Source organism: Lissotriton vulgaris, chromosome 1_1 (genome assembly GCF_964263255.1).
Source record: "Lissotriton vulgaris chromosome 1_1, aLisVul1.2, whole genome shotgun sequence".
Lineage (NCBI taxonomy): Eukaryota > Metazoa > Chordata > Amphibia > Caudata > Salamandridae > Lissotriton > Lissotriton vulgaris.
This window is the reverse complement of record NC_141685.1, coordinates 1,663,639,297-1,663,665,296: the sequence shown is the minus strand read 5'-3', so window position 1 is coordinate 1,663,665,296 and position 26,000 is coordinate 1,663,639,297. Positions and strand designations below refer to the sequence as shown.

Here is a 26,000-nt window from a genome sequence, read left to right as displayed (position 1 = left end):
GGAGGGTACAGAAGGAAAAAAGGGGCGGGGTTAGCGGCGGTGGCGGGAAGCGGGGAGCGGGGAGGGAAGGCGAAGATGCAGCTACTGACAACAAAACAGGCAATACAGAGGTACAAATAAAACAATTCTAAACAAATCTAAACAATAATGACAACAGGGGCACAGGGTGAGAAGCGGCGCCCAGGAGCGAGCACGGACCACGCCGCTCGAAGGAGGGGGCGTGGTCACGCGGCGGTACCTGGGCAGCGAGGCAGTTAGGCGGGGAGGCACACGCAGCAGCTGGTGGCCGTGCGGCGCGGGGGTGTCCTAGAACTAGGTCACACCTATAATAATCTAAATAATAACAAGATTGCGAGACACAGTTTTTGATGCCATCTGTGACTCGAGCATTCTTTATTTTCAGTGTTGATTTCCCATGCGGAGCATGACCATCATTGAAGATGGTCACCTAAGCTTGGACCTCTGCAAATAAACGGCAGAAGTGGTTTAAAAACTAAAGGCACCCGAGTGGCGGTGCCCATGAGCCTTCCCAGAAATTGAAAAACCGCCCAGGATTGGGTGCTGCAGTGGAGTTCAGCTGTGGTCAGTGTGTCTTGACCCACAAGATGGCAACCAGTGGATGCTGCCCAAAGAGATCAGTTCGCTGTGGGGGCGCAGAGGCCTTAGACGCTAACAAACGCATGAGGTGGGACACTCAAAGAAGAACTCTGGAGGAGGCTGCCTCTAAGAATCCACCCTGGGGCAAATATGAGGCTCTGTGGGGACTGGGATGTCGGACGTGGGCTCTCTGTGGTCCAAGAGTCAGACACTGGTTACGCCCCAAGCCTAACAATACGGGAGCGGGGTCTGTGTCTGTGTGGCCTCACTGTGATACAGCGGAAGGCTGCCAGTGAATCACTGGTTCATCAGAGGCGAGATCTCCACTGACCCCCTACAAATTATGAAGGCAATGACAAAATAATTGGATAATTGGTGTAAACTAAACTTAATGGCATCTTGCAACCTGACAACCGCCGTAAAGATAGTGGGAAGTGTATGGCAGAGTAACTTGCACGTTGGTGGCAAAGACAGGGACTTCAAAGTATGACTTCCTTTGCAGAAGGGGGCTCTATGACTACATCAGAGACTTAACTGGAGAGACTATGAGGTATTGGGCCCTCTCCAGCTGTACTTGTTCTGCACTGCACTGGGTCCTGACCCCACAGTTGATAGCCTGGGATCCCTGATGGGTGAATACTGGACTGCGAGTGCCCTGCCTCCCGGCTCTGTGTGTACAAAGAAAGGCAGCTGTACAATTACAGGCCCTTGGTGTGAAGTACTGGTGGGTGGTCTGAGAGGGTCCCTACATTCAGAGTTCCGATGGATAACTTGGGCAACAACCTCTCTGACACCATAGAAAAACTGGGGATCCAAAACAGTCTAAGATCCCCTTTGAATGGCGACGGATGAGAAACCAAACCAGTGCATGCGTCTGGGCCATCTGGACTGCTGGATCCTCCAGAATCAGAAGAAGATTTGGATGTGGAGACCCTCCTTAAGGACATGCAATCGAGCCTCACCTCCTTAAACATGAAAATAGTTGCTTCGAACATTCGCATGGCGCAATGGCCACTAGAGTGGACAAACATGGTGACCACCTGACGAAGGCACAAGACAGAATCTTCTCCATTGAAGATAACACTCAAAAAGGTAGCTAAAAACTCTTAAAGATGGACAAACTACTCTCACTCATAAAGGCCAAAACGAGGAGTTGGAAGCCAGATCCTGGCACAATAATGTTCAGATACTTGGCAGAATCGTCAGAAACAGGAAAAATTAGGACATTTGTTGAATACTTGCTGATGTCTCTTTTTTCAAAGTTTGATTGATTTTCAAGACTATTTTTGTGGAGCATGCACACTGCTCGCTGGCAGCACACATGCTGCCAGATGCACCAGCAAGGCTTATCATCGCGGGGCTTCTGAACTTCTGGCAGAGAGACTAATAGTACAGATCATGTGAGACATGAAGGACCTCCAATACAAGGGGAATACCGGATCGTTCTACCTGGAATTTCCTCTTACTCAACAAGATACCTGCTGTGCCACAGCTCGGGATATCCTACGCTGTGGTGTACCCTACGAGACATTGAATCACACATGAGGATAAGATGCAAATCTTCACTGGCCCTCAACATGCAGCTCATCAGAACCTGTAAAGACCAGTGAAAAAGATGGTCCAGAACAGGATGAGGGTCGCTGACCAGGTCATCGGGGAAGGACCCCCCATAACAACTTTGCGCCACAACTCAGGATGTCTGAGTGCAACAACATGCTAGATACGGCCTGGGTTAATGCTTTGCTTAAACTCACAGGGTGAGAAACCCGCCACGTCTACAATTTGAGGTACAATACAGGTCCCCAGTCCTTGTGTAGAGGATGAGCCTGGTTGCTCCGAAAGATAGCTCTCTTCTCTTCTCTTCTCTTCTGGTAAAATTGTAGGGGGTAAAATTATCAGGGGTCTCTTTGGGTTTCGAGTTTGATGGTAATGAAAGGGAAGCTTTGCATGGGAGGGGAGGATGGGAGTGTGATATTCAACCGCTACATTTGGGGCTTGTCTGGTGGGATATTTATGGAATGCAATGTATCATGCTATGGACTCCTGCAGATGCTGATTACTATTACTGAACTCAAAATGCCACATCCAAGAAAGACATTCTTCTTCCATCTGCCCACCTACACAATATGCTGGCTTTAGCCACCTGACCACGTGCATCATGGACCCTAAACACTACAAATGTTTCACCTTGAATGTCTGTGGCCTACACAACCCCAGAAAAGCACGACTTGTGGTGGCCAAGCGAACACACATAGATGTTGCCATGCTCCAAGAAACGTATTTAACCCCTGGAAAGGACATAAATATACTTGGCGGGATATGAGTCCACCTCATCACACTCTTTATGAGCTAGAGGAGAGCTGGGCTGATCGTAGGGCCCTTTGGGGTGCGTGGAATTTGCGTCCGCTGTTCAGGTATGCTGGTCCGGTGTCATGGAAGGCCTTGTGAGCGTGGGTTAGCATCTTGAAGGTGACTCTAGCTTCGATGGGGAGCCAGTGGAGTGCGCGCAGGTGCTGGGAGATGTGGCAGTGTCTTGGCAGGTTGAGGACCAGTCTTGCGGCGGCGTTTTGGATGTTCTGTAGCTTGCGGGTGAGGTTTTTGTTTATTCCGGCATAGAGTGCGTTGCCGTAGTCGAGCCTGCTGGTGGCCAAGGCGTGAGTGACGGTCTTTCTGTGTTCAAGGGGGATCCATTTGAAGGTCTTACGTAGGAGGCAGAGGGTGTGGAAGCAGGACGACGAGACGGAGTTGATCTGGCGGTCCATTTTGAGCTCTGAGTCCAGGATGATTCCCAGGTTGCGTTCATGGTCGGAGGGGGTGGGTGTGCTTCCGAGGGCGGGGGGCCACCAGGTGTTGTTCCAGGCATCTGGGTTTGGGCCCATGATGAGTACTTCTGTTTTGTTTGTGTTTAGTTGTAGGCAGCTGTTTTGCATCCATTTGGCGACAGCTTCCATGCCTTCTTGAAAGTAGTGTCGGGCGGTGTTGGGTTCGTTGGATAGGCAGAGGATGAGTTGGGTGTCGTCTGCGTATGACACAATGTTGAGCCCGTAGGTTCTGACAATGGGGGCGAGCCGAGCCTTGTAGACGTTGATGAGCGTAGGGCTGAGGAAGGACCAATGGGGGACTCTGCAGGTGGTATTTCAATACCTCGCCTGAACCACATATAAGCAGGTCACACATACACACTAGGATCCACTCTTCAGCATGCAAGGCCATAGTGGGTTTAGTTTCTGAGGGGGAGGTGATTGATCTATGACATAACAGACATGCACACTTGAAGGAGGGCACTTATTACTCTGCCACTCACAACATGCAACTTGACTCCTGGACGGTCACCCGGGACGTTGGCCGATGGGTCCAAATGGGGGAACAACTTGTATGCACTCTCCTTTGATCATGAGCATTAACATTCCTGGTGCCTGAATATGACAGACTATGGCAGCTGTCCCCTAGGGCTCTCCTTGACATGGTATGTAGACACAAAATTGTGATTCCCTGCGGGGAAAATGATTCGTGGTAAATACTGTTTACCCTAGAGGAGACCTGTACAGTACAGATAAAGACCGCTGTGGGTGAGTCTCAGGGACAAAAACAATCACTGAATATAACAAAACATTTGAATGAGAAGCTAAGCATATGGGAAAATATACCAGAGCTCACACATACAGGGAAGGTGAAAGGCCAAGAAAAACTTTAGCCACTATACTGAAAAAACAATGGGCGTGAACGATATTTCCATTGCACATCAAAAAAGTATACTCCGATATGAAGCAACAGAAATCCAAAAAACCTTTTGGTAGTACTGTACGGACATATACTAGTAATGTAGCAACCCAGATCCCGAACACTTTCACCAATATTTGGAAGATGACCTTTAGCCTGGTTGACCAATACCCAAAGAGAATTCCTAACACATCCCCCTGATAATAGAAGAAATGAAAGAAGTCATCCGGGAACTCCTAGACGAGAAGGCACCAAGTACTTGCTTGCAGAGCTGTACAAACCGTACTCTGATTTGCTGGCTCCCCGTCTGTTGGCAGTCTTTGATGAGGTGGTATCCAAAGGTCTACTACTATCCTCTATGCATGAATCTCTGCTGAAATCTAACAAAAACAGGATCAGCTTTGAGTCTTATAGGGCCCTCTCCTTAATAAACTATGACCCCCAAACTATTTGCCAAAATTATAGCCAACAGGGTGCAATTGCTACTTCCTGCACTGGTACTACCTAACCAGGCTGGGTTTGTCTCAGGCAAGTCGACTACACATGATTTTTCAAATAATTTTTACAGCATTCATATCTTTTTTCTTTATGGTCCACACTTGGTGTCTGGTCTGCTCACTTTTCCATTCACCTACTGAGAGTCTCAGCGCCTAGACACCCTTGGGTAGTAGTGCTCTATAAAAACTATAATTTCATGATCTAGGTACCCTATTTACCGTACTTAATCAAATACAATCTGAACAAGATGCAATAGAAGTCTTCCTGGATGCTACAAAAGCGTTCAATTCCCTAGAATGGGGATACCAGTAAAATGTTCTTGCCCGTATGGGAGTCCCAGCTCCTTTTTGAAAACTCATCACCAATCTCTATGAATCACCCCTAGCTAAATTATATAGAAACGTTCGACTCTCCATCCCTATCCCTATTCAGTGCAGAACCCGACAAGGATGTCCACTATCACCACTGCTATTCGCATCAGCGCTTGAACCACCGGCTGCCAATCTTCAGCAACACCATGCATGATATGCGCTGTTGATATCGCTCTATGCCAATGATGTTACCCTCTATCTGAAGGACCCCCAGGAAAAGTATCCCCAGCCCCCCATTCTTCGGTAAGTCATGAGGTTCGTACTTCTGTCCGGGCTAACCACTAATTGAGCCAGATGAGCAATATTCCCACTTACCTTTGGGACAAAACAGGTGGAACTCGAGTTTCCGCTACTATGGAGCTTGAAACCAGTTAAATACTTGGGCGTCTGGCTGAGCGAGGACACAGATGGAGTAGTTCGCCTTAATTATTGCTGGACCATTACACTCATCGAGGATCAGACAGATGGCTGAAACTACCACTATCCATGGCTGGTTGCAGAGGTTTCATAAAAATGATAATACTACCGAAATTCGTGTACTATTATCAATATCCCTATAATTCTTCATAAACAATTTTTCCAAACTCTCACCACCCTTCTAATTAAGCATGTATGGCTCACTACAAATTCTTTTTCCACCTGATAATCTAGTTAAAGATAAGAGCAGAGGAATGAGAGGGACATTGTGCTTTGGAGAAAGATAAAACTAGGTGAAATAACATAAGAGAATCAAAAGGTGCAGAACCATGCTTGGTCTTCTAGTCGACTCAACAGCTATTCCTTTTAACACCTGTGAGTGTGAGTCTAGTGCTCTGCACCACCCTCGGCGAGATTCCTCTCTTTATGTGTACCCCATATGTGTGTGTAGACCCTTATGCACAGCACTCACCAACACCACCTTCCAGAGCAGCAGTAGCACTTTCTTCATGGGGAAATGAGGTGCGTGTCCGCTGCAGAACTTCGTCACCATGTTGAAGAGCAATAGGGCAAAAGGTTCTTCGGTTTGCACTGGAAAACCTGATGAGAAAGGGAAACAAATGATGGGAAGTTTGACGAAAACGCCTTCAATGTTGCATGTCCTACGCTCTCAACTATTGTTCAAAGGTTGTTGAAGTTTGTAAGATAGATAATGACCATCAGTCTTTGCCTTCTGCTGAGATATCAAGAAGCTAAGTTAGTATTAGACACATTGTTCCTTCATCGATCTAATGGATGAGTCAGCTGGAAACAAATAACTCAAACCTGTGACTTTTTTGTTCTCAGTTCCAATTCTCAACATCAGAACCAGATAGATCATAAAAGAAACAAAAGCTAGCTTCTTAGATTAAACTTTGATATGAGATCACTATTGGGGAAAGAGCAAGGTCATGAAACAAGCCCAAAAAAACCCAGATTCCAAGTCACTAAAGTGTGCTGAGGCACCAAAAACTATAAGGGAGGCTGAGTCATCTGCTTTTGGATGATAATGAGATGATCCACGATGGTGCAGAATCCTCCTTATCCTATGGTAGAAACAAAAGCTCGCACAGAAGGGATTCCACAAGGAAAACTCTGATTTGACCCTATATTTTCAATCGTTTGACTACAAACAATAAGTTGGCAAGTGATTTTATGATTACTAAGATCTCTTGATAATTCTGGCTATTGAGGTTGGATCAACATATAGATGATGGGTATACGATTGTGAGGAAGCAATGATAAGTGGAGCTTGAAATGAGAAAAGCAGCAGGCATCACTCATGGCTCTCCTCTGTAGAATGGTGTTAAACAAGTACAGCTAACTCATTACATCGCATTCACGCAACATGTGACGCTTGGAAACTACCTCACCCTTCCAGAAACACCCTAACGCCAGGAACAGTGAATCATCTTGGACTTTAAGATTTAAGGACGTTTACCAGCCACTCTCACCTCCCTTCATATTTAAGGGGAAAATCGTTTGATATTATAATTCCACTCCTAGTATGTGTCCTATATTCCCATTAAGTGGGAGGGGGAAGGAGATGGCCGACGGGTAGGAATGCCTAGGTTAGGAATCGCCTTATGGCGAAAAGCCCAGAGAAAAGCCCCCCATCATATCACCACCAACCCGGGGATTTGAAGGCTCCCTCCGGTGATCTTCCAGGGCTTTTCCGATACGATTGCCGAAAGAGATGAAGACTACCCCAGTAACAAGAAAGACCACAGCCAGCGGAATCTTAGTAAGAGGGCCAATTACACGGTTGAGCTTCTAAAAAGCAGTTGAGAGGAGGAAGGCTTGGGATCACCATTCCGGTGTTAATCCACAGCCATCACCTACCTTCTGGACACTGACACTGTTACTATGCATCCAGCTACGACTGCTTCTCTCTGGCAAAAAGAAAAAGTGTTAATTGGTTTACCTTCGATGCGGTGGCCCTGCACATTTCCCGTGGAGGCTGCCTTGGTGCCAGAGATGCTTTTCCCGTACGGAGCGGGGAGAGAGCACTGGGTTCCCATCTGCAGCCCTCTTGTCCCCTTGGCGGTCCCCTTACGGTCCAGGGGTCGGGGACAGGCTTCCTCCTCTGATGAGTGGTTGAGGTCTGCGGGGTCTCCACTCCACCACTGAATGGTTGGGGTCCATGGGACTTGCGGCCACGGACGGAGTCCTCCATCCTGGTGGTAGTGGTCTTTGGCCGGAGCTCTGGGAGGTCTTAGTCCATTGTAAATGTGTTGGTGGCCTGGTCTGTGCCTTGCAATGGACTGCAGAGGCCCTCTCATGCTCCCCCATCGCTTCACTACTCACCTGCATCCTGCCGGTGGAGATGGTGGGTGCGAGGCGGCCATGTTGACCCATCTGCTGGCCCTCTCCGTGGCCAGCTAGCTTCGGCTCGGAGAGCGAGGCCGGCCCGTGGTGCTGCGGTGCAGCGTCCCCAACCCAGTTTTCCACAGGACTCGAATGGGTCTGCCTTTGTTCCGGCCCGGTTGGAGGGACTGACCCCGGGTGTTACCCTAATTGGTTCCGGTCTGCAGGACCTGAATTTAATCATCATATGCTCAATTCTCTATCCCCCCTACTCTTTTTTTGTTATGTGTATCTGTGTTTAGCCCTTGTTACCGCTGCATTTCAAAAGTTTTAAATATAATCTATTCACTGGTCAACTGTACATTGTTGTTTTTTATCCACCCCTATATTATGTATTTGTATCTACACATCTGCAACTTGTGCAACTATCACGTTCCTGATAGTCTGAAAATCCCCTAGCTGTTATTCGTGCACTGTGATATATTAGGTTAGCATTATAAGGCTAAGTTAGTAGCTGCTGCCACATTTGTAGATAACCCACTGAGCTGCCCGAATAGAATGCAGGCTTAAGTTAGCGCCTTTGGCTCCATTTTGTATTTTGCAAATCCATATTAGACTGTGACTGAACTAAGTTTACTAAGTTTCATTATATGTACTGCTTGCTTCAGCAGAAAGCTGCTGGGGTGCATTTTCTCCTAAGGTTGGGCCTCGCTGTACTAATGAATATATTGTTTGTACTTCTGCATACCTTTCCATGAGACAAAGCCTGCTCCCACTGGCTCAGCTGCAGGCAAAACTGAATGATCTTGCCAGAAAGAGATAGTGGGGGCCTGGTCTCACACTCTTAGCTCATACTTGTGTGCCCCCTTTGTCTCTTGCTGCCTTCTGGGGAAAGTTACTGGGTGGGTGTGTCTTGTGCGCCTGCTGAAATGTATAATTGTTACTTCTTTGCCTGGGAAAGCCAGTCCTTCGGCAGACATCTTAGGGTGCAGGTCACAATGGATTCCTCTGCAGAGTATTGCCAATAAAACGAACTGCTTGTACTCTCTGCTGTCTGACCGACTCTTCATTCTTGGGAAGGCATAGCAGGTGGTTGTAAGTAACCCGCGTGGCCCCCTAAGGGCCATGTCCTTCATTCCCATCTATGTAAAGCACTCTGATATCTCCGGGTCTATTAAACACTATATAAAACTCTAAAAATAAAATAAATAAATGAATAAGTGCTTATAATGGATTAGCTGAGTTTAAAGTAACTGTAGTATAAGTACAATGTACACAGATGTACTGTATTTTTGTTACCCGAAAACAATTCACTAAGAAAACTCTAAACCCTGTAGGTTAGCATTCACTGGTGGTGCTGTGGTTCAGTCCTGTGCATAAGGGAGGCAGTGTGAACAGCATTGTTTACCCTCTTTATTTCTGGCAGTGTACTCATCTTTCCCCAGGATGAGACAGAACCTGACCTTGAGTCTTCACCTCTCCTCCACAGATTTGTGCGTGATCCAAACTCAACCTCACACTACATATGCCAGGGCCTGGGGTTAAACACAATATCTTTTATGGGATTCTGGGGTTCATGAGGTGCTTTCGGCAATGACATTATAACCATTATTTGTAAAGGGCTTCGTTCATATGAAGAGATTGGCGTAGATAATACTCGTGTATGAAATGTGGATGGGACTGACATGGAATTTCAATTCTCATCCAGCTTGCAGTGAAAGTTCTTACACTTTGTTCATGGTTTGGATTGGGATTGTTTGAAGGAGGAGGTTTAGAAAAGCAAGGCCTAATGAGGTGTAGATTGTATAAGGAGTCTATTATAAGACTCTGAATACCATCATTCAAATGAAGAGCTTTGAATGGTACCTAGTTTATAATTTTTACATTTGTACAGTGGGCAGAGGCATTTCAATTTCACCTATGCTGCGAATTGAAGTTAATGGAGAGCCCTCCTAGACTGGGTGGCTTGCTCTCTCTTGTTGAGAACTGCCCAAGTCACATCCCCATACTATGAGCCCATTTTTTTAAATCCCCATTCCCACAGTTCAGTATGGAATTTACTACTGGTCTGACGAGGACATCTCTGTATCTTTGGAATATCTAGTTGGTGATACTTCATGGAATCAAACAATGGTTGATGTGATTAAAATGCTGTGGCATTGGCGAGAGCATTGGAGCTCTCATATTGGATTACCTTGTTGGTATGGAGATCTTCCAGAGATGCACTGATTGTCTGCAAGTCCTGTCCACCAGGGAGGGATTCTCTTCCCACTCCCAGTACTGCAGGTGAGTCCAAAGTGAGACTGTCACCAATTTCTGTGAGAAAAGGGGTGATGGGTCAGGATCCCATACTAACCGTTAGATATTGAGCAAATCATGTTGCAATACTTGTCCGTGACAGGGGGAAACCCCTAACCCCTGTACATGAGGGAGTTCCAAGGTGGGTGTCAGGGCAAATCAAAGTAGTCGTATTATTTCAGAAAAAAATCCAATAAGCCAGATTCATTGTGATAGTTTTTTTATAGGTGTTGTCACTCATTAAAGGAAATATGAGTGGGTGTGCAAAGAAGTGACAAACAGCCAACAAGTGTTTCGCCCCATTAGATGGCCATCCAACCTGGGTTTCCTCTGGGTGTGGTGAAGTACCTAAGATACTTGTGTCGTCTTGAAGAAAGTATGGTCCTTGGTCGATCTTGAGAAATCTCAGCGTAAGCCTATTAGTTTGATTAATTCGAAAAAATGCATCTGCCGAGATTTCTCAAGATTGACCAAGGACCATACTTTCTTCAAGATGAAACAAGTCTCTTAGGTACTTCACCACGCCCTGAGGAAGCCCTAAGCCGGATGGCCATCTAATGGGGTGAAACACGTGTTGGCTGTCTGTCACTTCTTTGCACACCCACTCAGATTTCCTTTAATGAGTGACAACACCTATAAAAATAACTATCACAATAAATCCGGCTTCTTGGAATTTTTTCTGAAATAATACGACTACTTTGACTTGCCCTGACACCCACCTTGAGACTGACACCCATTGCATACAAAAAAGTTCACAAGGTGCAGGACCTCAGGCTATTTTACATTAACAGTGATCTGTCGTGAGTAGTTTATCTTCCCCTCTGCCGGTGCATTTCAAGTCTTAATAATATTCAGGATCAAACAAAGGGCCATATTTATTGCAACGTACCGCAACACAGCAAGTCATCTTGCTGTGCTACGTTCTAGGGAAATGGCAGGAATGAGCAGTATTTAAAAGAATAGGATGCATTCCTGTCCTTGCCCTGCACTGGAGCCCTTTCAGCTGCCTAGCGCGAATGCAGGCACCCTTGCACCATGGTGCAAGGGTGCCTGCGCTGCAGACACAATTGTTTTTGTGCAGCAAGGTACACCTTCCTGCACAGAAACAATCCTGAGAGGCATTTTCCTCTATCTATGATTGCTGCAAAAAGCAGCACACATTGCTAGAAGAAGTAACGAGACAAAATAAAGATATTTCTTCTTGTTATGCCTCATCCTTGGAGGCATATCTTTTTGCAACATTCCCAGGTATACCAGTTCTGATAAATCTGGGAATTCATCAAAAATCCTGGGAGTTTCCTGGGAACACCCACACAACGATCATTGAACGCCTCCCTGGCCGGAGTGAGGCAAAGGAGCGATTTGCACTATGTTGCTTTACTGGAGATTTATGAAGCCACTCAGAGCCATATAAAGTGGTCTTGCGTGGCTTTATAAATCTCTTTTTTGAGCTGCTTTTTTTTGCACCACATTGCATGGTGAACGAGTGACGCAACAGGGCTTGTAAATGTACCCCCTAGTCTTTAGTTTGGATTGTCACAAACCTGTAGTCATGGACTACTGCAATGCAGTTTGTCTTGGTCTTCTGCAATACCTGATTAACCCCTCCCCTGCTGATGACGGAACCGCTCCGTCATCAGCCGCGATGGCGCTGTGCTGATGACGGAGCGGTTCCGTCATGGCCTGCCCGACATGCAGCGCGGCGGGGATTTCGCGCCTGCGCTGGGCGTTCTATTGAGCGGGCGGGGCCATGACGGAACCACTCCGTCATAAGCACAGCGCAACCGACGCTGGTGACGGAGCGGTTTCGTCACCAGCATGCGCCCGCCGCTCGGCCGCCCTCCCCCCTTAGCACTGCGGCGGAATAGCCGCCGCAGTGAAGAGGTTAATTAACTTCTGTGTTTTCAAAAAACATGGATACATGTCTAACTTTAGGCCTTCCTCATTCCAAACGTATTTCTCAGCATCTTGCTACACTGTATTGTCTCCCACATTCCCAAGAGTATCATCTTTGGTACTGTGTGTATATGTCACTCAACATACTTTAATGCAAAGCCTGTGTTTATTCATGAGTTCCTGAAATCTTACAGGCCATCGTGCACCTGACGCTCATCTCATGTTAGCCTTTTGATCACACCTCATTTTAAACCATCCTGATGTAGAGGCACGTTATCCAGTTCTCTTGTTGTTGTGGAATTCGCTTACGAGTCCCATTCTAAACATGTCTTCCCACTCGGTATTTCAGAAAGCCACGAAAACGTGGCTATTCACCTCTGCCATTGCCTCGTAAATATTTTAATCTGACACAGTTCAATAGCCCCAAGTGTACCTCTGCGAGGCCACTGTTGAGCTTTATCAGGTTCCCTCATTCATTCATTAATTCATTCATTCATTCATTCATTGCCTGGAACGTTTCCCAATCCCAAGAGCATATACACTGAATTTTAGACGGGAGAGGCACTATGGGGCAGATTTATGAGGCCCTTGCGCCTCTTTGCGCCGCAATTGCGTCACTTTATTTGTTTGCGCCCTATTTACAACATGACGCATCTAGGAGATGCGTCACGTTGTAAAGCCCTGCGCCATAAGGAGGCGTTCCTGCGCAGGAACGCCTCCTGAAAGTGGCTGAGTGAAATCTATGAGATTTCACTCAGTCACTTTCAGGCCAATGCTGCGTCAAAACCCTGCGCCTGCTTGAAGCAGGCGTAGGTCTTGACGCAGCATTGTGAAGATGGGGCACCCCCAAGCCTTGCTGGAGCTGCGTCGCGCTTGCGACGCAACACAAGCAATGCGCCACTTTTCCGGCACAGATGCGTCACACATCTGTGCCGTTTTTGCCCCATGGTGCGCCGCATTGTAAATGCGGCGCACCATGGGTGGCGGAGCTGTGGCGCACTGTGGCGCACATTAACTGGCGCATCCCTGGGGATGCGCCAGTTAACATAAATCTGCCCCTATGTGCCTGAAGGGCACTGCCCTTTATCTGGTAGGAAATGTGTCAGATAATAAGACAGCTGGGAGGCAGGAACAGTCAGTGAGCATGGTCTGGAGAAGTGCCCCTCACATGGCACACCGGGCGGAAATACAATATCTTCCCCACATAAGCAGGTGTCTGCACCCTCGATGGACAAACTTTCAGACTTCATATACACAATTAAGTTTATCACGCAAAACAAATATATTTACTGCAAGATGACATAATCACAATCACCCAAAAAAAAGAACCCTTCACCCCAACCATATATTTACCTCCTATGCAAGATGCTCCAATGCAAACACGCTATTCACACAACCCCCCCCATCTCCAGGTAGGGTGAATACATTTCATCTCCATATTCAGTGATACCCCATGCACCCATAACTCAACTTCCTTACTCATAAAACCCCGCTATCATAGCAGTTCCATTCAACCCCCTACCTCCACAAAACTAACGTTGATGTGCTGTGTAGTGTGAAAGGGTGTGGGCAGACTAGCATCATCTCTATTAATATATGGCGCTGTTCGACTCTGTCCCTATGGTGGAGCTCTTTAGGCAGTCACGTGCCAATGCACATACCCTTGCACCATAGTGCAAGCGGGAGTGCATTCAGTAAGGAAAAGGTATTGTACAGTAAGGGGACTATTCCAGTACAAACCATGTCCTTTAACCCTGTTCCTGCTTTGTATGTGTGCTGCACAATTTAGCACTCATACGAATTTGCAAAAATAAGGTGAAATTTTCATTCTTCTCGTTACACCTGCCTCAAGAAGAAATAGGAGTTTGAACTGAATCCCGTTCTACGATTCTTAGTAGACAGGGATTTGCTTCAATACCCATGGGTGGATCAGAAGGCCAGTGTGCCACCCATGGGGAACCCCTGACACAAATTAATGCAACGCAGCATATAGCACAACTTTGTGTTACTTTTGGGAACTATCCAACACATATCCTGGTTTGAGCTGGATCGTAAATCCCTTCACAACACTTCACTTTGGGGTTGTGTTACAAAACGTGGCAAAATTAATGCAAACCCGGCACAGAGTGTTAGTAAATCAGGCCCTGAATGGCTTGGAGTACAGTGGCACATCTCTTTTCCTTTTTATTTCATGGCACCTTCAACAAATAACGATGTTATTACACGGTTGACTCCCAACCCTGGTTTAGAGACTCCCATGGATTGAAGTCCTGTGGTACAGTATTTCTGAGTATGAAAAACAATTTTTGTAAATCTAATCAGGACAATAATCTGAAGTGCAGAAGGTGATGAAGACCCAAGAGTTCTTGAATTGTTGGGGACATTGGCTACTTACTAAGCTCAGTCTTGAAAGTCTCCTTGGCGATGCCCCAATCCGGTCTATCCGGCTCAACGGGGAGACGAATGTTCTCCACCAGCAAGTACATGACACTCAACAGCACCCTGGAAAAAAGAGAAGCTTCTGAATTAAATGTGTGCCAGAATGAGATGGGGCCACATCAGTCAACATGGAATCATGCTGTGAGGTATGATGTCTCCTTCGAGGTTAGTTCCCTCCAAAAACGCCACCCTTGTAAGCTCCTGATCCCCGCCAAATTTGAAGCATGGCACGAATGCAGATACATTCAAAAGTGTCGCCAGCACAAACAGCACTAGCCTAAAATTATTGTAATATTTTAAACAGCTGATAATTGTGTATTTATGGTAAAAAGTGAGGAAAGTAGGCCAAAAATCTCAAACTGATTGTGAGCCAAGTACTCCATAAAAGCAATGTAGAAAAACAAGGCAAATTGGAGCAATGTTCTCTCTTTAACCATCACATTGATACAGACATTACAATTCAAAGTTGCAACCCCCATAGCGTTTGTGCTGAACCCCTATCTTGTGCAGGTGCCCCCACAACTAGAGGTAGGGATGCCATTTGCAGCACCACGGGCAAGAGACAGTCCTAGGAGCCCGTTGTTTGTGTCTGTGCCAGGGGCGTGAAGTCATCAAAGTACGCTCTGGGTCAAGGGGCATTTAAGCTAGCGTGCACCAGCAGCTACCAGCAGAGAAACAGGGAAAACACAAGAATTGGACTCTTTTACTGGACTGACCCCATGGCTGGTTGATGTTTGTGTGGGCACTGGGCTGGCAGGAGGGGGAACCGACCTGCTGGTGGCCCTGGACACTTCTGCCCTACCCCACGATGTCTGGAGTGGAACTTTTGGGGCTTCTTCTGCAGACGAATTTCATGACAGGGCCAGTTCACTCTGCGGTGCCCTGGTGTTTGTGTTAGAATGGTACCTCTCTGGGATGGAGGAGATGTGGTGATGTTCTTATTAAATTCTGCCAGCCAAATGTTTTCCTTTGTCAAATAGTTCACAGATGCCCTAGGTAGAGGGCCTGGGAGATGTATCACGATTGGGGCCCTCTTACACAAAGTATTCATCATAGTTTACAGGCTAATACAATGTGAAGTGTTATCAATGTTGCATTTGATGTTTACTACTTGTGCGTTGTGTTTTTTTGTTGTAGCCTGTTTTTCTATTACATCTTGACTCCTGAAGAAGGACTATTTTCACACTGTTACTGTTCAATAAAAGGCTACGTTTTAGTGGAACCATCATAATTGTATTCTCTTTCCTCAGCTCCTGTGATGGGAGAAGGGGGATGAACAATGGGGGCAGCGACTTGCACATTGTGAAGGCACTATGTGCAGACGCCCCCCGCAACTAGCGGTAGGGGCACCATTAGTCGCACCACGGGCCGGTTGTTTGTTTTCGTGTGGGGTGTGTGTGTGACGTCTTCAAGGTGTGCTGCAGGTCAGGGGGTATTTAAGGCGGCGTGCACCAGGAGTGGCCCTCTTTCCTCTGCACTGTGTCCTGGAGTCACCCTAATCCTGCACCTACCCCCTGCAGAGAGGCGGAGTCGCTGGCAGCAGAAAGACAGGGGATACCCAAGCAATGGACTCTTTAATTGGACTGACCCCTTGGCGGGTGATGTTTGTGGTGGCAGTGGGCTGGCAGGAGGGGGGCTGATCTGCTGGTGGGCCTGGACCCTTCTGCACTTCCCTACGATGTCTGGAGTGGAACGTTTGGGGGCTTCACCTGTGGACAGGTATCGCGGCAGGGCCAGTGCACTATGAGGTCCCCTGGTGTGTGTGTGTTAGAATGGTACCTCTCTAGGATGGAGGAGATGTGGTGATGTTATTATTAAATTCTGCCAGCCAAATGTTTTCCTTCGTCAAATAGATAATGGATGCCCTGGGTAGAGGGCCTGGGAGATGTATCATGATTGGGGCCTTCTGGCACAAAGTATTCAGCATATTTTGCGGGTCAATACAATGTTAAGTGTCACGAATGTCGTATTTGCTGTTTAATACTTGAGCGTTGTTTCTTTCTTGCATCCTGTAGTTCTATGACGTCTTGACTCCTGAAGAAGGACTATTTTCACACTGCTACTGTCCAACAAAAGGCTACGCCTTAGTTAAACCATCATAATTGTATTCTCTTTCATGAGCTCCTGAACGGGGGATGATCAGTGGGGCCAGAGACTTGCACGTTGGGTGCGTAATCTATGATTGCCTTTATTTTCGATGCTTGTCACTGGTGTTTGTCTACAACATCACATGTGCATTGTTAGTGACCAAACTACAGTGACTTTCGTTGATGGCATAGAACTGCCAGAGCACTCCAAAGAGGTCAAACATTCACAGTTGCATTATGTCTCATACTTTATTTTAATTAAATTAACTTTAGTTACTCAAGTTCGTTTTAACTTTAGCCAACACATGTTTGGGAGGAATTGTTAATATTATTTGATTTGGGTCATCTCATTGCGTCTAGTTTAACCCTATTTGCAAAAGGTTACTATCGTGTGATACTTCCCACAATGGTGTATGTTTTACTAGATTGGGTACTCTGTATGTGGTCACAAGATATGTAGGCTTCACTACAACATTAATCGCTACTAGTTCTATAATTCATGCAGAGAAACTTGTGATAGTACATGTATTTTGTTTTGCTTTCCATTTCAGACATATTGAAGAATCTATATCGTATTTGTTTAATTGTGCCTTTTGTTACTTGTTGATGGTGATTGACGAGACCAGATTCAGGACCAGTGAGTGTGGAATTAATTTAACGGTGATCACTGGGATTCATTTTGGGGCATGTTATGAACACAATCAACATATAGTGGTGTACTTGGTATTTATAAAAACACTATAAGTGATCGAACCTTTCTAAGAAATGAGTTGTGTGCCTTACAGCGGATGAGACCACTGGCTTCATAGTTTTGAAGTCTTGTTTATTGTAATAGGATTAGGTGAGTATGTTGCCTCTCTACCCCAGGTTGCTTGTGTTTACTCCATGGGACTATCTTGCCACGACTTTCAGTTTCTTGGTGATGAATTCTGTGGTGCCTCATAAAAGACTAACCTATGTATTTGGCTATTTACAATAGGGTGTTGGTTTTTTGGTTATATGATATTCACATTGACTAACTCCTTTGAAATGTGAATTTATCCCTTCTTCTGTACTTGGCTTTAATATCAGTGATGGTTCGTAATTGTGAAATTAGATTACAATTCATGATTTTATTCCCATAATTTTTTTATATTATGCAACTATTCTAGCCTTGATGAAGTTAAGAGGAAATTAGACCTGTGACAAAACACGCGTGTGCTAGAGTTATAACGAACTTGAGTGATGAGAAGTTAATCTCACGAAAATACAGGATAACATGACAATAATGCAACTGTGAATCGTTGCCCTCTTTGGAGTGTTCGGGGACCTCCGTGCAACTCTTGGACTCTGCCCGACTTTACGGAGTTCGTGGTGGCAACCCTTCTCCCCTCAAGCTCCTGGTTGACTAATTGGGCACCGTGTGACACTGGAAGACAGTATATTTTACTTGGATCGTGTGTGCCGCTGTCGTGCCCAGCTACCAAAAATCTTTTGGGACTTTCGTGTATATTTGCAACATTTCAGGTGATTCCATTAGTCCTATTTTGCGACTTTCTGGTGTTTGATCCTATATGATGAAAAGTAATGGTAGCTTGCGCATACATAAAGTGCAGGCATCCCCCCCATTACCCGTACAAACCAACATTCGGAAGTTGTCAGAGGCGATGTGACTCATTGCTACAGTGCGACAAAGTCACTGTTAGGGAGCGGCCATGTTACCCGATGCTCAGCGAGGGCGTGCCAGTAGCTAGCTTGTTCGTCAGATGTGCGGGTGCTGTCACCCCTCACTCCATCAACACTGTGGGGACCCTTAGGTGCCACCTAATAGGCTTGTTAGGGGTTCTGAAGATGCAAACCATGCCTGTGTGTGGACTCAGGAGCGGAAAAGCAATCTTGTTTTGCTTTTTCACTGCAGCAGGTCTAAATATATTAGTCTGGTTTCAAATCGAAAGCCAGGCCGACAGGCTTTGCCACTTACTTGTATTGTTGTTGCTCGTGTGTTCCCTGTTGTTGCTTACACCACCTTTAGCACGGTCTTTATCTGAGGCCTGCGGCTGCATGAATGCCAGGTGATGAGTTTATGTGTAGACCAAGGGGCGATAACACAGAGGCATGCATTAGAGGGTGTCTGGTGGAAATAAGGAAAGATGAGGATGTGACCGTGCTCCAGTGGAGGCGTGGTTCTACAACAAGGGGTCATGGGATAGACATTGTCAGGATGAAGCTAAGGTGCAATATAAGGGCATTCTTTAGGGTAAATGCAGAGCTTCCGTCCACCAGGAGTCGAGGTGGACCCACCAGGATTCAGTGGGAGCCTGGGACAAGTACAATTCAAGGCTGAGGACCAAAGAGAGCCTGTTCGGTTGAGTAGACAGACAAATGGAAGGAGAAAATTGGCATATCAGTCGGTATCTGCAGTCAATGTCTGTGTCTCTATGTGTGCCTATGAGCTGGTGAGTGGAGGCATCACGTTTCCAATATGTTTTTTGTCTTGTGCAACACGAACTTTAGACATTTGCATGTGTCACCACGGTATCTTCCTGGCACTAGAACTGGTGCTGAAGAGAAGGGGTTGTATCACTGATGGCTTCCAGCAGGGCTTTAAGTGAACCGGGTCCTGAGCACCAGGAGTTCTAAAAAGCAGGTGCCAAAACGGGTTTCTATCGGGCTCTCTACTTTTGCCATCACGCTAAGTGATTTTTTTTTTACTCTAGAGCAGCACCAACCTTTACTGTCTTTGATGTAACTTCAAAGAGCCTGGTTATAGTTCTTTCACTGTCTCATCATTTTAGAACTGAAGCATTTTCAATACTCTATACAACAAAGCCATAGTTGTTGCTTTTTTTAAATCAAATGCAACTAACAGCCATTGATAAAGTCAATAGTCCTGGCTTGTTGTAGATGTAATGTTACTTGTTGTATTATATATCTGGATGTTCTGACAGAAGCAGCAAAAGTCGGGTGGGTCACAATGCTAAAAACAGATTTTTAGCTTAAGTGTTTTTAAGCCACCCCCTTAATTACACCGACCATGCCCCTTTGAGAGACCCCCCCACCACCAGGTTTTTCATCCCACTTAAGGCTCTGACTTCCACAGTGGCGGATCCTCCATGGGGGCGTTTGGGCGCCGCCCCACATAGTAGAGAACTGCTATTTGTTTCTGCCTTCTCGCACGGCGAGAAAGCAGAAGTTCCTGCTTGAGAGAGTGGGAGGGGTTACTCGAGGGCAGGGGGGAGTGGCTTTCCCCACTGTTGTTAATGCTATCTGTTTGGACAGCCTGAGAGGCTGTCCAAACAGAAAGTTTTAACTGTATTAAGAACAGTGGGCAAGCCGATCCCCCCTGCCCTCGAGTAACCCCTCCCACTCTCCCTGCTCTCTGTATGCTGCAGCATACAGAGAAAAATGACGTGGTTGGGGCAGCCGGCCGAACCAATCACAGCGCTGTGCTGTGGTGGAGGGGAGGGAGGCTGCCTGCAGCCTTCCTGCACTGGTGACGACGAGCACGGAATTCAAAAGAACAGGACGGCGTCGGCGGGAGTCGGAGGTCTGGTGGAGTCTCGGACTCGGAACTTGAAGGCGGGAAGAAGGTAAGTTTGACTTTTATTTTATTTATACCTGCTTCTATATTTCTTCCACTACTTGATCCTTAAATTCTCTCCCTTTATATCCCTTTCTAGTTCTGTCCCCTTTTACCTTTTTTTTTTCATCAGTCCTATTTTACTTGTCACTCCTACGGGGCCAGAATGATTTTCTGTGTGCCGTTAGTTCTAAGCTCATAAGAAGATCTTTGTACAGTCAGTGAGTGCTGGTCCAGAGCAGTGCACGAGGCCAGTACAAGCAAAGGGCTGCGGACCTGAAGGGTAGGACAGGTCACAAGGCTGGCCGCCATTTATATTTATCCACATTGTCCAGTGACTAATCCGTTTAAATTAAACATTTAAGAGGAGTCTTGATGCTCAAATATTTCCAGTTGTAAGCCATAGTCCCTCCCCCTCCCCTCGAGGCGTGTTCTAGATCATTCTCAGAGCCGAGATCAGACATTTCGGCCCACCTTGGGTCGTGTTTCCAGGTAGGGCGAACGAATAGCATAATAACTAAAAAAAAGCGATAAATGCACGTATGGTTATGATACATTGGGTTTCCCTCATGAATAATACATGTGCCATTCATAGAAAATCAATTTAGTTTAGGATAGTCTGAGGGCTTGGAAGGCTTCGCTAAAATATTATGCGGGAAGGAGAGGCGCAAATGTTATAAAGCAAGGAAGGTCTCAAGTCCTGAGGGTTTGGGTGCTCTCAGCTCTCTTTATCCCGCAAAATAGTTTTATGGTGGTGTGGCAAGGCTCTGCACATGTTCAGGAGAAGAGGGACACTTGTATTTCTGGAGGTGCTGCCTGGTTTGTGGCGGATCCTCCGTAGGCTTACCACATGACACTCGTTAGTTCCTCGGTGGTATTCGAAGGAAACATGGCTATTTTCTTTGGAAATATTGACACGTTCACTGGTGAAGACACAATGGGACATCTCTTTTGAAATTTAGATTACCTGCCCTTTTAAAAAATTTTTTTTAGAGTTTATGTAATTTCTGTGGAATAACGGGACGGTGGTAACTGGAATATGGAGAAAAAAAAGTTACCTTAGCTCTGTACTGTCTGCCAGGGAGATGGCCGGCTTCCTCAAGGCGCTGCTGCATGCCTGGATATTACTTAAACGACGATAGAGAGGAAGGGGTTTGTTAGAAAGAATTGAGAACCCAAAATATTACTCAGTCACACCTGGCGCAAATATAATATTCCAGCAGGACCCATCAACCCCCCACAAGGAATTATGAGTTGACCAATAGAAAATTGCCCCTAATAGAACCAGATGCAGCACATGCATTTTGGATACATTCAAAGACAGAGCAACACATTCTTTTTCTATGTAATAAAGTCGAATTATAATTTACTGTATACATCCTTAACTTGCATTGTAAATGCATGTGTGGTAAAGGTATATGTGTGGTAAAGACATGCGTGGTAAAGGCATGGATTGTAAACACATGTAATGGGGGTTTCATTTTACGATTTGGGGAGGGGATCTAATCTGCTTTGGTAAGCAGCTAAAGATATTATATAGTTTGTCAAAACTGGCATTCAAATAGATGTATTGCTTAGAATGTACTTGTGATATCGTTTCGAGTCAAAGCCCTGCTGTAATTAGTGCCATGGTAATCATCTTAGGGCCCTGGAACAACAACAACACTGCAATAATCAAAGCCATGCAACGACAAGAACCCTGCATTGACCAGAGGCTGCCCATATCGAGAACAAAATCCTTCAAAATACACAGAGGCTTAACATGTGTAAGTGGACAGCCACGGTGGGATTAATGACACTAAGAGCCATCAATTATCTACAAGCGTGCAGTGTTCAGACCACTAACATCGCCACTGATCGGGCCAAATCAAAGCAGGCGATGGCCATAATATCAAGATATTAAAAGGAGTACTACAGTAACCATCCCTGAGCACTAACCAGAGCCCTTCCTTAGTCAGTGCCCTGAAATACTGATATCCAGGTACAACTCGAAGTGCAGCAGGAATCAGAGCCCTAAGGTAGCCCCACAAAACAATAAAACATACACACCATAGCGCGGGCGCAATCAGAGCTACTCTTGTAGGTACTCATCTAACTCCATCATATAGTGACAGATCCCTCGCATGTTATGGAACCTGTCTTCAGATCTGCAAATATGAGCAACAGCTGACCTCATATTTACTGTGAGTAGAAATATATTAAACTACCACTGGAGAATTGAGCTCAAGGCATACTTCATATTGGCAGTGGCCCAGGCTGTGATACATTTTACAAGTGTAAAACTTGCATCCTCCACCATGTTGACTTCTAGGCCTAATGTTGCCATGAATCTGAGAGCCAAAGTTACCACTTTTACGGCCTCTAAATCCCCATTTAAACATGGCCTGCCCATCATTAACAAACCCCATCAGATGCCAGACTTGGAAAGAGGCGCCATGCAGCATGCTCACTCGATTTCCATGTTGAGGAGCTCCAGGAAGGCAGCGAAGGCTCCCATCTCGTAGAGCAGGAAGGCGTTGGACCGGGACCAGCGGAGGATCTCAGACTCAGAGCTGCAGTCACCGAATACACCTGGAGGGGGGGCACAGACAGAGAGAAGACATGAAGGCAAACCACCCAGGCATCTCTGGCACAAGTGGGTCTCAGCTTGTTTCACAATTGTATGACTCCTTGTGTGAATATTTCACCAACTTAGGCCTGATGTTATGAATGATCTTATCATGACTAAACACTGAAAATCAGGAAACTGGAGAGCCTTAGTGGTTCCTATCTGTAAAATCTAGGCTTATTTGGTTTCATGGTCTGGTGTAGAGCTAGCGATGAAGTGAAGTGAAGCGGTGACACAAGCATTGATGCATCCAGTGCAAGAATTGTGTTGGGATCCTCACATCCTGCAACCAGGAGGTGCTAGCTACAGAGCTTTTGTTATTGTGCCTGCAGCAGGAACACTAGTTGAGAGCCCGAGCCGCACTCCTGTGTTCATTCACAAGCTTTCTGCATCCTACTGGAAACCAGACCAATTCCAGATTCCTTCCAGGGATTCGTTCTTGCCTACAAGACGTTAGGTGCTGCGTGCTTGTCTTTTGGAGTCTTACCTGCCAGTCTCAGACCGCCTTTACTCTGAGTACAACAGTCTCTAAAAGTATGCCCAACCTGTGATTTTGCTGAAAGACTTGAGGCAATCCACTACATTCAAAGAGCTATCCCTAAACAACCACAAGATCTCTTATCATATACCAGTCCACCCCTTGCTCTAATCAGCATTGCTTGTTCCTGCACATCTTTTTGCCTCTGTGCTTAGAACTAACTCTCATCCACTGCTGGGCCTCTGATCTCCAGGTTCTGCTTATGGGCAGTCGGGATTGTATCATATCCTGTTATTGTGTTAGGAGTATGCGCCTCCATCACTTGTCCAGGCCGTCAGCCCCTAACACACTGTTACCACCTTGCCCACATGTAGCCCTTGGTGCAGAGTAAAAATATTGCTGCAAAAATATTGTGGGACCGAAATATTGCCGCAAAAATATTGTGGGGAAGAAATATCAACAACACAAATATTGTTGACAAGAATATCGACTGACAGGTAAGTAATATCAATTACATAAATATCTTTGTAATAAATATCGTTTACAAAAATATTGTTTACAAAAATATCGATTTATTAATAATTGTATGTGTTTTAGTGTTTTTAATGAGAATTGTTTGGTATTTTATTATATGTTTTAGAGTTTTAATAGTTATTAATTTATTTTAAGTTTAATTCTGCGTTTTTAGTTATGTAGCGGGTTATGGGTTTATAGGGGAATAGGGTGGGAAGTAATTTACTTTTATAAAATGTATTGAATAATTAATGTGGTAATTGATTAATTAATAATAGTTTAATAATTAGTTTTAATTAATTTCAATTAGTCAATTAAATAATTAGGTTAATTGTTTAAATAATTTTAGGTGTGTGTTGTGGTATTTATATGTGTAAATTGTGTGAAGGGTGGTAATTAATTTGTTATATTTATTAATTATACACATTTAAATTAATTACCATTAATTAATTAGTAATTAGTAATTGTAATTGTGTAATTTAATTTTAGGTGTGTGTTTTGGTGTTTATATGTGTAAATGGTGTGAAAGGTGGTAAGTAATTAATTTTTTATTGATTAATTAATAAATAATAATACATTAATTTTTATTAATTAATTATTAAATGTAATTGTGTAATTAATTGTAGGTGAGTGCTGTGGATTTTATAGTGTTAAATAATGTATAATAAAAAAATCATTTTCTTTATTAATGATACTATATTTAAATTTATAAATTTATTATGTTAATATTAGAAAATAAATGTAATAAAAATGTTGATGGTTTTGTTTTTTATTGATTTGGGATCCAGCGCTTTCCCTACTGTTGCACTCACTGGAGTAGGAATAGTCATTTTTACCCCACAGCTTTCCAACACTTTCCCTACTGTTGCACTCATTGGAGTGGGAATAGTAATTTTTACCCTTCGCTATCCAGCTCTTTCCTTACTATTGCACTCACTGGAGTGGGAATAGTCATTTTTACCCCTATGCTATCCAACGCTTTCCCTACTGATGCACTCACTGGAGTGGGAATAGTAAATAATTTTACCCCTCCGCTATCCAGCGCTTTCCCTACTGTTGCACTCACTGGAGTGGGAATAGTAATTTTTACCCCTCCGCTATCCAGCGCTTTCCCTACTGTTGCACTCATTGGAGTGGGAATAGTAATTTTTAGCACTGCGCTATCCAGCGCTTTCTCTACTGTTGCACTCACTAATGTGTGGGAATAGTAAATTTTACCCCTCCGCTATCCAGCGCTTTCCCTATTGTTGCACTCACTGGAGTGGGAACAATAATTTTTACCCCTTCACTATCCAATTTTGGTATTAAATATATGTATTATTTTTTTTAAATAGTTTAACGTGTTAATTAAATATAGAATATTTTATTTTAAATTATTTATATATGCGTTTTTTATGTTTATATAATTAAAAAAGTTTATAAATGAAATAAAGATAATAGTTAATAAAATGTAGTTAAGCAAATATGTGTATATGTACACTTTTTTGTGCTTATATTTACTAAATTAAGTTTATTTGTTATAAGTTAAAATATATATTAAATGTAATTAATTTTGTTAATAATATTAATATCATTTAATTAATTTATTTTAAGTTTTATTTTTTAAAGTTGATATTTTTTTTACATTTATATTTTTTACATCGATATTTTAGAGTCGATATTACTGTACTTACCTGTTTAAGTATAGGGATTCGATATTTTTGTAAACAATATTTTTACATCTATATTTTTTACATCTATATTTTTGTAATCGATATTTAAACATGGAACCGAAGCCCTTACCACTTGAACTCCGGTGGATTCACATGGGGCATACAAAGCTGCCAAGCCGAAATACCCAATGTAGTTGACATTCACTGACTGCTACAAATGACTCACCTTGTGCCAAGTAGAGAATCGCCCGAGCCACCTTGAGTCGCTTCTCCCTGTCGACCACTTCCAGCCCATCCAGTAGCCGCATCACATAAGCCTTCCTCTGAGCAATGTCCAGGTCTGGCCATTTCGTTCCTTTTACTATAGAAAAGATAAGCACAACACATAAAATGCAGTGTTCTACACAGCCTGATGCTCCATGTACCACTGCAGGAGAACCTCTAGCTGAAGTCTTTAAACTCCCTGTTGGCCTCACTGTCTACCCTGTCTATATGGCTTGCAGCTCCTCACACAAAGACAT

At 44.7% G+C, this 26,000-nt stretch overlaps 1 protein-coding gene across 2 annotated transcripts in view; it reads right to left on the bottom strand.

Moving 5' to 3' along the window:
- STRIP2 (striatin interacting protein 2) overlaps nucleotides 1–26,000 on the bottom strand; it is a 184,855-nt gene that overhangs the window by 96,251 nt on the left and 62,604 nt on the right. For both annotated transcript variants that reach the window (XM_086918897.1, XM_086918898.1), the window contains exons 4-8: nucleotides 25,706–25,840; nucleotides 22,679–22,799; nucleotides 21,287–21,355; nucleotides 14,539–14,645; nucleotides 6,076–6,203 (exon numbers count right to left, since the gene is read on the bottom strand). In XM_086918897.1, coding sequence (XP_086775023.1) covers nucleotides 6,076–6,203; nucleotides 14,539–14,645; nucleotides 21,287–21,355; nucleotides 22,679–22,799; nucleotides 25,706–25,840 — 560 coding nt within the window. The remainder of the gene's footprint in view (nucleotides 1–6,075; nucleotides 6,204–14,538; nucleotides 14,646–21,286; nucleotides 21,356–22,678; nucleotides 22,800–25,705; nucleotides 25,841–26,000) is intronic.